The sequence below is a fragment of the Sparus aurata genome, chromosome 4, assembly GCF_900880675.1.
Source record: "Sparus aurata chromosome 4, fSpaAur1.1, whole genome shotgun sequence".
Taxonomy (NCBI): domain Eukaryota; kingdom Metazoa; phylum Chordata; class Actinopteri; order Spariformes; family Sparidae; genus Sparus; species Sparus aurata.
Window position 1 is genome coordinate 37799392 of NC_044190.1, and position 10969 is coordinate 37810360.

The 10969-nt window shown below is 45.5% G+C and overlaps 1 protein-coding gene across 2 annotated transcripts; it reads left to right on the top strand.

The window, feature by feature from the left end:
- Positions 1 to 364: 364 nt before the first annotated feature.
- LOC115579848 (alpha-2Db adrenergic receptor-like) lies at positions 365 to 8503 on the top strand. Of its 2 annotated transcripts, none has more exons than XM_030413545.1 (3): positions 365 to 1038; positions 1738 to 2136; positions 7203 to 8503. In XM_030413545.1, the coding sequence occupies exons 2-3, from the start codon at positions 1810 to 1812 to the stop codon at positions 8343 to 8345; spliced, it is 1470 nt and encodes a 489-aa protein (XP_030269405.1). In that variant the 5' UTR covers positions 365 to 1038; positions 1738 to 1809; the 3' UTR covers positions 8346 to 8503. The 2 variants fall into 2 exon arrangements, with proteins under 2 accessions (XP_030269405.1, XP_030269403.1); XM_030413543.1 differs by having other exon boundaries at positions 366 to 1405.
- The last annotated feature ends 2466 nt before the right edge of the window (positions 8504 to 10969 follow it).

The following is a 10969-nucleotide window of genomic DNA, read 5'->3' on the forward strand; positions in this document are numbered from 1 at the left end:
TTCCTCTCTCTCTCTTTCTCTCTCTCTCTCTCTCTCCACTCATCTCACGTCAGATGACGACCACTCAAAAGTTAATTTGTGTGTCCAGATAAATATTCTCTCTTTTAACAGCTTTCATTCCCCCTCCTCTCCATCTCTCTGTTTCTCTCCCCTCGTCTTATTTCTCACTTTCCTCTTTTGTCTCTTGTCTTTTTCCCATCAGGTCTCCTTTTTCTCTCCTTCCCTATCCTTGTTTCCTCTCCTCTCACCTCTCCTGTCTCTTCTTCTTCTCTTTTCCTTCTCCTGTCTTCCTTTTTCATTCCTTCTCTTCTCTCCTCATCCCTGTTTCATCTCCTCCCTTTTTTCTCCTTTTCTTCTCCTCTCTCTCTCTCTCACCCACTCCTCTTTTTCCTTCCCTCACCCAACATATCTCCTCTCTTTCTTGTCCTCTGTCATCCTTTTCTTTTCCTCCCACTCTCTCTTTCTATCCTTTCATCTCTCATTTTCATTGATCCTCTCTCCTCACTTCCAAATATCTCCTCCACCCTCCCATCTTCTCTCTCTCTCTCTCTCTCTCTCGTATTGCCCTCCTCTCTTATTTATTATCTCCTCCACCGTCCCTCCACTCTTTCCTTTCTCCCTCGTATTCCCTTCCTCTCCTCTCTCATTTCACATCTCCTTCCTCGGTCCTTTTCTTTCCTTTCCTCTCTCGTCTCTAAGTTCATCTCCTCATCCCTCTCTCTCCTCTCTCCTCCTCCCACTCCTTCTCATAGTGCCCTCCTCTCCTCCTTCATCCACTTCTCCCTCTCTAAAAGCCTGACCTTTTCTATCCTCCTCTTCTCCCACTTCACATTTCTCTTCCTCTCTCCATCTCCATCTCCACTCCACGCATCCATCTCCTACTCTTTTTCTTTCATCTCCCCTCTCTGTTAGTCTCTCTCCTCCTCCTCCTCCTCCTCCTCCTCCTCCTCCCTCCTCTCTCTTCCAGCGGTAGAGAATCACTGAACAGCGGCGGCGGCAGCAGCAGTGTCACTCAGCACGCCGACGACTCGCATGAAAGTGAGGACCTCTGCTTTTCTTTTTCTCACTTCGTTTGTTTGTGGGGTTTTTTCCATCTCCTCCTCCTCCTCCTCTTCCTCTTCCTCTTCCTCTTCTTCCCATTCACTCATCTTTCCTTTATTTCTTCTCTACTTTTTCAGTCCTTTTTTCTGCCTCATTGATCTTTTCTCCGGCGTGCAGCAGTATGAGGGCACCATGCATCACAAATAGGGTTTCTCTCCTTGCTCCAACTAGAGCATATAACCGTATGCTTTTATATTATTTTTTCTTTTGCATCTCACTGGAAATAAGTAGGCCAGTCTTTAAGGTTTAACACAGAATGTCAACCTCTGGACTCAGATGTGCTTATGAATGGATATTTTACCAGGTATGACTTTTTTTTGCTTTTAATCCCAATTTAAAACATGCAAATCCTTCTCTCAGCTGCAGATGTGTTGCGGCATGAAAACTGAGATGAAGCAGCGTGTCTCCGAGCACAATATGATGAAATATTGACCATAGCTGTGGTGCTGTGTGGATCTGAGACACACACACAGAGAGTTATTTTAGAAATAAGATATATTCTGAGGCGGCTGAGGATATTATTGGACAGTTTCTTCTGCAACCAAAGAAGCAGCTTTGAATGTTTTGGCAGATTCTTTCTCTGGCTTTTTTCTCATCCTTGTACTTTGTGTTATTTTTTCTCTGGCTGCCCTGAAGACACTCTGTCTGCAGTGAAGCACTGGAGGTAGAGAGAATAATGGGGACCGTAACGTCCGTGATTTAACCAGGATGGATTTATCGGATGTATTCACGTCCGTAATGGCCACGATGCCGAGCACGTTACCGCCAAACTCTTCTTTGGAGAACGTCAACCAGACGTCCTCTTCCTCGCCGAGGTCTCCTCCTCTACCTCCTCACTCACAGGTGGCGTCGGTGTTCATCGTGCTGGTGGTCTCGGTCATCATCCTGGGGACCGTGGTGGGAAACGTGCTGGTGGTGGTGGCGGTGTTCACCAGCCGAGCCCTGAGAGCGCCTCAGAACCTCTTCCTGGTGTCTCTGGCTTCTGCAGACATTCTGGTGGCGACGCTGGTCATCCCGTTCTCCTTGGCTAATGAGGTGAGGACAGACTCTTCTATAAGACTTTGTTCAGACTGTCACACTAAATCTTCCTTCTGAACATCCAGATTTTTAGGAAATCTCAACACCGAAAAAACAACACACCTGTCAACATTTGCAATTTCTACAGATGCGTCAAGGCTCAATCCCATTTCCAAGTTTTGCTCCTACCACACGTCGTCCCTCAGACGAGAGTTACAATGGTAGTAATTAAAATCTCCTCCTGTGAAATGGGACGTCATCAGTAGTCGTCAATGGACGCGACTGGACATTTCCAACGTCGTGTCTTCAGCTGTGGTGATTCCTCTTCTGTTTCTGTGGCAGCCCTGGTTTATCACAATGCCATTTGTCATTTATCTGGTGGAGATAGAATATCTTGGATGTTTTCAATCCATTCACAACTTTACTTCACACTCGAGGTGCTTTATTGCTAATGTTAGTGACCCTCCGATATTAGAGCAGTGGTACCAACTACAGCATCCTCACTGCTGGACTTTCTTGGGGTGTCATTTGTCATCAAGAGGAGAAAGCAAAATAAGTACATAACAATGTCACGTTAGCTAGCTAGCTAGTTAGCTACTGAGACAGAAGAATAATAGTAGTGATAGTTTTATGCTTGCTGTAAAGAAAAAAAAGAAGTGCTATTCTGAAAACCTTTGTTGGATTGTCACGGAGCTCTAACACTTTGCCGGATTAAACTCTCATGCCAGAGGTTTAAAATTATTGTATTATCGTATACAAGTCATAACCATGAGGACAAAAAAATGTAAATCTGTCCTCACAAGTGCATTCAAAACAACTTGCAGCATACGTTAGCTGGACAGCTGTGCTAGCGAATCACGTTCATCATCATAGCCGACACCAGACGTGACTGGCTGAAGAGTTCGGGCCTGAGATCTATATTTTGCTGTAATGATCGAGTCAGTAAAACAAGAAATCGTAAACTTAAATCAACCTCTAATATAAGCTCCACAAAATGGTCAAATTATCCCTCATTATGATATTATTGATCGTACATCGTATAGTCTTTAAGGCGACTTTGTTTCTCAATTTTCCATGTTAGAAAGCGGTGTCATCAGCGTACGTAGTGACTGATGCTTACATCAGCAACCCGTGGAGATAGATCGGTGTTGTTTGGACCAATCTGACCCAATCATTAGCAAATAAAAGTGAGCTACTCTGTCTTAAAGATCCGATGTGAGGAACAAATCTGATTTGCCTGCAATCTGAACAAAGCTGGTATTCATATGTAACCTGAATCTGTGCATCTTATCTGAACAACAGAAAACTGGTTTACTGTCTGGCTGACATCTGTGATCAGAACTGATGCTTCTGATGTTGGTTTGAGTTTGTTTGACAGCAAGTAAAAACTGTGGTTGAGGACTGATGAAATTCACTGGTGACAAAAGACTCATACATTGAAAACTTTCTGCAGCAGGTGATGGAATTTGTACATTTTTGTGGTTACAATTTACACAAAATGACCCAAATGCAATACAGAAACTAGTAGGACAAACCAGGAAAGCACGGGGAACAGATCAGGAACACATGACTGACACGACAAGACAACACAGGCTATAATACAAACTAAACTAACGAACGGGAGGTGCAGGTGGAGAGACACGGGGAACAGGGCGGTGCTGAGGAGGCTGATGTGAGACAGGTGTGGAAGGAGGAAATCAGGCTTGAGACGAGCACAGGAACACCGGAGGGAAACAGAACAGTGGGAACACAAGTGAGCAGGAAGTAGAAAGTGACAACAAGACAGAAAGATATCCCTACAAAATAAAACAGGAAATCAGTAAACCCGCCAAAAAAACAACCTGTCACTCTCACGACAGTTACAATGGATTATGCTTCAATGTTCTTAATTCATATCTGCACCTCACAGTTTCGGTTTTCCCTGTGAGAGTTAGTTTTTCTCGGGTTGAACATTTTCTCCCCTGAGAGCCCGGTGGAGTTGTTTACTGAAGAGTTCTGGACAATTTAATCAGCTGTTGTCCGAGTTGGAGGGTGTCCGTCTGATATATAGCTGCTGTTTCCTCTCTGAACCCCTCGTCTCTGATTTTCATCAGCCAGTAATACCTGAAACCTCCCCGGAGCTTCCTCTGTCTCTCATCAGCTCTTAGACACCTGTTGTGTCTGTAATTGTTTCTTGTCGGGTGGGCTGATGCTTTGGGTTCATTGGGGTCGCTCTTCCTCTCAGCAGGTTAACTTTTTTATAGATTTCTTGTTCAGAACACAGCCAGTCTGGTACTTTGGGTCATCCTGGTCCTTCTGTCTGGTTTACTTAACATCTTTCTGTGATCCCCGTCTCTGATTCCACTGGTTTACAGCGGATGGACTGTTGGTTTACCTAAATGAGGGGAGTCATTAAGAACTCCTCCAATGAACTGAAGAAAAAGTGAGTCAGGGCAACTGATTTTGGTGATCCATTGACTTTTCCAAAAGCACAACCATGAAGAGGACATTAGCGGTTTTGAGTAAAATTCTTGTTCCCATCAGGACGAATCCCAACGACTCTGGTGATCCTCTGACTTTTATATTTTAAGCACCATCGTCAGGTCAAAACTGAACATAGATTTTGACTCATATTCCTGTCAGCTCAACTTTCAGTTTACTCCTAATTGTATTTGCATGCTAATCTGCTAAACAAGAGTTCACAGGCTCTTTTTCTGAGGTGGTTTTAAAGCACCCGAGCCTGCAGGGAAGAGTTTTGGTCTCCTGGGACATCCTCAGATTGTCAAAGATGTTGAATTTATGATAAGAGCTCGACAGATAAATCATCAGGCTCAATATATCAGCCGATATTAGATTATCATAAATTCATTTGTATCTGCATATATTTCCATCAGCCAGTGAGGAACAAGAAATGTCCAACAGGTTGCCGAGACAGAAACAGCGTCTGCAGTTCACTCAACAAAAACATTTTGAGTTGAAGGAAAAGATGAACGCTGCTTTTACAAACTCAAGACTGATTTCTCCAGAGTCGCAATCTGTATTAGCGAGCTCTTCTTTCTCCTTCGCCAAGATGATCCATCCACCTGACAGGTGTGGCGGATCAAGATGCTGATTAAACAGCACCACTGAAAAATGGACTCTGGGTCACAGATACCCGGTGTCACCTCCTACAGATCCAGACAGCGTCTCCTGTGTGATTTCTTTGGACTTGTTTGTGAAGTTTCCTGTGAAGTCTGTATAGAATTTAAATTTCAGTAACTTGTTTATTCGCGATGCTACGAGAGAATGTTACCAACAGTACGCCTCTTTAAAGATACGTGAGTTGAAGAGTGACACTGCTGTGTTCACCAACCACAACACGGCAGGAACTGGCGCCACTGAAACCCAGTTTGGAAACATGCAAATGCAATTTAGTGTGACTTAACAGACATTAAACAGTAAAAACTTTAACTAAAAGCTCTGTTCTTGGACTTCTAAAGGCTCACTTCTACTCTCTCCAAGTACGAAAATAGATACATTCGTTTTAAATGATATAACCATCATGGCTCACATACTTCTGTGCATCTTACATGTTGGCATAGATGTTAAAAAGTAGAACCACTAGAGGGCGCTGCTCAGAGTCCAATCAGTCTCGCTCAGATCTCCACTTTTTCCTTCGCCACCCTCCAGTCTCCTCCCAGCTGTTCTGTAGTTTACTGTTTGTCTCTGAAAATAACCTCTCTTTGAAAAGTTCAGCCATTTTTAAAGTTTCTTCCTGTTTTCCTGCGGTTGTACACTGCCCCTTGTGGCCACTGGAGGAACTGCTCCGTTGGTCTGCATCTGTAAGATTTTAGAAAAAGTGCAGAACACAAGCAAAATGACAGCAGAGGACAGACATCTGTATCTGTATTTGTATCTAATGTTGAGCTTAAGGCCACGTCCACACGTACTAAAACAATCTTTATTTCCCCGTCTTCCTCGGCATTGTTTCAAGAATATTTGTGTCTAAACGGATCCATTGTTAACGACCCGACACGTTGTAGTTCATACTCCAGGCATATAGGTGGCCCTGGAGATTCACAAAAAACGCAGAAGAAGAGAAGGAGCATGTACATAAAGCCTATGCTCCGTATACAAACAGACAGTAGAAGAAGAAACTGAACACAAATAATGCGGCGTATGTGATTGTCCATAATCCGTTTTCTGCTCAGCGTCGTGGCAGAGCAGCATAATATTTTGCCCGAGTAACTCTGATAGGCTTAATATCTTCTGCAGCACCAACACAAGCATGTAGTCCGCCATTGTTGTTGTTGTTGTTGTTGTGTTGTTGGGTTAAGAGGTCGAAGGCTAGAGGTCGAGGGTGGGGCGACGGCGTCATCGATATGCAAAGTATGCCAATTCACCGTCCACATGAGAACGTAAGAGTGGCGTTTTCTAATTTTTCCACTTTGAGACCAGGTTTCAAAAAAGTGTGTTTACAGGATCCATGTGGACGATCGGCCAAAACGATCCAAAACATGTGAGTCTACACACGGAAGTGTTTCCTAAACGAGCCCTTAAGGGAACAAAAGACTCCAGTTGTTCCTCTCAGCCTTCCTCAGATCTTCAGCTGCTCCTCGTTTCATATAAACTGAGACCGAAGCTCGCCAGAAAAACCACTGCAGCAGAATATCCGTTGTTTCGTAGCCAAGCAACCGCTCTGCAGCTCAGAGTCCAATATTTACACCTTCATCACCTGCCAGTGAGGAAAATCAGGTGATGAAGAGGAAAATGTTGGACTCTCTCGGACACGTTGCCTCAGAGCTCACTGCGGAGGAACATGATGGATATTTTAGTGTCTTGCAGCCGTGAAAAGGTTGTCGGCTCAGATCATTTACGAGAGCGTTGATGTGAAACCACAGGGGGCGAACTCACTGAGAAGTTCTGCAGCAAACTAAATGTATTTTCAGCCAACTCGGCCGTAACGAGGTATTGAAGGAGTTTCTATTTTAAGTTGAAATAGTCCTTTAGGCTCCTGGCTCGAAGCCTCGCTGACCGGAGAACATAACACCTTTTCTGTCCCTCCGCAGGTCATTACTGGTGCGTAATGAATCATTAACATATCTTAATTGGTTTCCTCTCTCCAGGTCATGGGCTACTGGTACTTTGGTTCCACCTGGTGCTCCTTCTACCTGGCTCTGGACGTCCTCTTTTGCACTTCCTCCATCGTCCACCTCTGCGCCATCAGCCTCGACCGCTACTGGTCCGTCACCAAAGCCGTCAGCTACAACCGCAAACGGACGCCGAAGCGGATTAAAGTGATGATCAGCATCGTGTGGCTCATTTCTATCGTCATCTCCTCACCGCCGCTCCTCATGAAGCAGAAGGAGGAGGATCTGGGGACGGAGGAGGAGAGCGACACCCGGAGGCAGGAGTGTCTTATCAATAACCAGACGTGGTACATCCTGTCCTCCTGCCTCGTGTCCTTCTTCGCCCCGGGAGTCATCATGATCCTCGTTTACTGTAAGATCTACCGTGTTGCCAAGCAGCGAGCCTCAACTGTGTTCGTGGCGAAGAACGTGATGGAGCGTCAGCCGTCGCAGTCTGAGACCTGCTTTGTGGGGGCCACCGGGACTTGCCAAAGAAAGGGAGCCGGCTGCTGCGAATCCCAGTACGAGCTGGACAGCCCGCGGCCCGCGATCCGACACGGCTCCTCCAACGTGGACAGCAACAGCAGCGGCATCAGGAGGGGAGACCTGGACGATATCGACCTGGAGGAGAAGAGCTGCGAACCGGAAGTAAAAACGTCCTCCTCGTTCTCCGCGGCTCTTCGCTTCTCCAGGAGAGCTGTTGGAGGTGTGAAAACAGAGGAGGGCAAGGACGAGGAGGGGAACAGGTTGAAGCCTCCTCCTCCTTCCTGCGCCTCCATATCCTGGGCGTCGTCCGACCAGTGCTCCCACCACCTACTCCTACCGTCTCCGGTGCCGCTCCGCAGCAGGCAGATGTCTCTGTCCAAAAACAAAGTGGCGCAAATGAGGGAGAAGCGCTTCACGTTCGTCCTGGCCGTGGTCATGGGGGTTTTTGTCCTCTGCTGGTTCCCGTTCTTCTTCACTTACAGTCTGCACGCCGTCTGCAGAGAGAACTGCACGATCCCCGACTCTCTCTTCAACCTCTTCTTCTGGATCGGATACTGCAACAGCTGCCTGAACCCCATCATATACACCGTCTTCAACCGAGACTTCAGGAGGGCCTTCAAGAAGATTTTATTTGAAACTCACAAACGAACATAAGATGTGAATGTATGAGTGTGTGTTTGTGTGTTCGTGCACTCTGCTCACACACACACACGCACACACACACACAGAGGCAAACACAAGTGTGTGTGCACACAGTTTTACTCCTGTTTTCCACTGTGCTGTCAAACCGACATTAAAGGGCTTGTCATACAGCCGGAGTATTGATTTATTATTCACCGCTGATTTATTAAATAATCACTTTCTATTCCAAATAAGCCAGAGGAAGGTGCCGATGACGCCGGGACAGCAGGTGTTTCCATCTCCGCCTGCTTGATGCAATCACAGTCCGACTTCACAGCTCAGGTTTGTTCTGAACTTGAATGTTAAAGGGATATTCCGGTGTAAATTTAATCCATGGTATAAATCACCGTGAAACTGTGTTAGACTCCCTCTCGAGAGATCAAGTTAGCAGACCGCTAATTTACGGAGTTTTATCAACCTCAGAAACGACCGCACGACAACAATACACTGCAGTAAATGGATCCAAATATAAACCTCCACCAAAAAGCCACAAATGATGCTCAGAACAGCACCAAACTTCAGCAACAGTACAAATAGGGTCTCAGCACATAGTCCGGGGCATCTAACCTCCGCTAGCTTAGCTGGATTTCTATTGTGAAGCTAAAAACAGATTTCAACTCTCCTCCATCAGCTTCCGGGTCGGGGAAGTCCCGACGCGACGATTACCGAGTGCGGTTAGAAATGCTCAATTCCGTTCTTTTCCCTGTCCGCTCTCGATAATAACTGTTATAAACTGGCAGGTAAGACACATATGAACTTTGATTGCTTTTCCACGGAGTCATAATCATACATTTTCATCCATGAGCCGCGGAACTCTACTGCACTCGGTAATCGACTCGTCGGGACTTCCCGTCAACAGGAAGCTGCTGCAGAAGAGTGGTAAATTTAGTCAGCTTTTCAGTAGAAATCCAGCTAAGCTAGCGGAGGTTAGATGCCCCGGACTATGTGCTGAGACCCTATTTGTACTGTTGCTGAAGTTTGGTGCTGTTCTGAGCATTATTTGTGGCTTTTTGGTGGCGGTTTATATTTGGATCCATTTACTGCAGTGTATTGTTGTCGTGCGGTCGTTTCTGAGGTTGATAAATCTCCGTAAATTAGCGGTCTGCTAACTTGATCTCTCGAGAGGGAGTCTAACACAGTTTCACGGTGAGTTAGACCATGGATTAAATTTACACTGGAATATCCCTTTAATTAGAGGAAAATGGCCGCAGGGCTGCGAACTATCGTCCCCGCGGAGCTCCGAGATGTCTCTGCACGAGACGAGCAAACGGGCTCGCTCTGCACACATCCACACGAGAGCTGATTAATAACAATCTGAGAAAAACCGACTGCTTTCTGCAAAATATACACTGATTTCACAATGAATCCCTGCGCCTCAGAGTAATTAAACACCAGCAGCACTTAAAAGTTTAAGACAGATGTGAAGAACAGGAAGCTGAATGGAAGTTTTTCCAGTTTTTCACACTGCAGCGATGTTCTGTTGACACGGCACAGCTCAGGCGCAAAGACATTAAAAATTCATGTGCAGCTAGCAGATGGGCCGAGCTGCTGTACAGGGAGAGAGGACAAAAGAGAAAGAAAGGCAGAGGGAGAGGAGAGAGGAGAGAGGGAACGACAGCCGAGCCTCTGAATGAATATCATCAACCTCGGGCTCAAACAACAATAGATGATTATCCTCCGAAGCCCAGCGTGGAACGACAGGACCGTCCTCTGTGGGCTGAGTCATTCAACAGCTTTATTGTCTCTAGCAAACAGTCCAACCTGACTGGACTGAGCGCTGAACGCAGGACCAGACGCATCAATCGTTACCGACTTATGCAGATTGTACAAGAAAACAATCTGACATGACTGAGGAAGACAATCAGGAGAGATGCTTTTATCTTAAAAAACACAAACCACACATACGAGTGTCGGCGGTGGCAGGAGGAGCGACGAGTCCAAGGCTACGAGTGCTGTTACATCATTGCTGTTGCCATGCAACGCGGAGTTTCACAGCAACTTTAATGTTGTGTAATTAAGCACCTCGATCGAATTAATAATGAGGATAATTGTGTTGGAAACAAAAGAGGCCAGAAACACCGAATGAGAGCCCACGTAGAGTATTTCCTCTAACAGCAGCTTCAGAGTGAATCATCTGTGTGAGTAACAAACTGAAGAGCAGCTAGCGAGGATGCTACAGACCGCATGCTAACGGCAGAATGAATGAGAGACAGATACGCTGAAACTTTTCATTTCTTTATGTTCACTTTTGTATTTAAACATTCAGAAAACATCGTAGCTGCGTCTCGTTCAGGAGCCACGTCCTTAAATGAGACGTCGAGTCGATGGGGAATTTCCTTTATTTACGTCACGAGAGCTCGAAACTCTCGTCAGAGCTAGAGACAAAAACAGATAAATAATAATCGAGGGAGAAAGAAGGAGAGAGATTTCCACCGGTTAATGAAAAGAAAGAATATTTCAATTGTAAGTCAACATCGATCTATTAATTATGACTTTTTTTTATGACTAATTTCAGATTTTGGTTAAACTTTCATCAACTTTTCTCCTTTAAAGGGATATTCCGGTGTAAGTTTAATCCATAAATCACCGTGAAACTG

What these genes read in the sequence shown, in the direction of transcription:
- LOC115579848 (XM_030413545.1), top strand. Translation starts at nt 1,810, where the DNA reads ATGGATTTATCGGATGTATTCACGTCCGTAATGGCCACGATGCCGAGC. An exon ending in CGTTCTCCTTGGCTAATGAG is followed by an intron (nt 2,137 to 7,202) that starts GTGAGGACAGAC and finishes TCCTCTCTCCAG; the next exon opens with GTCATGGGCTACTGGTACTT.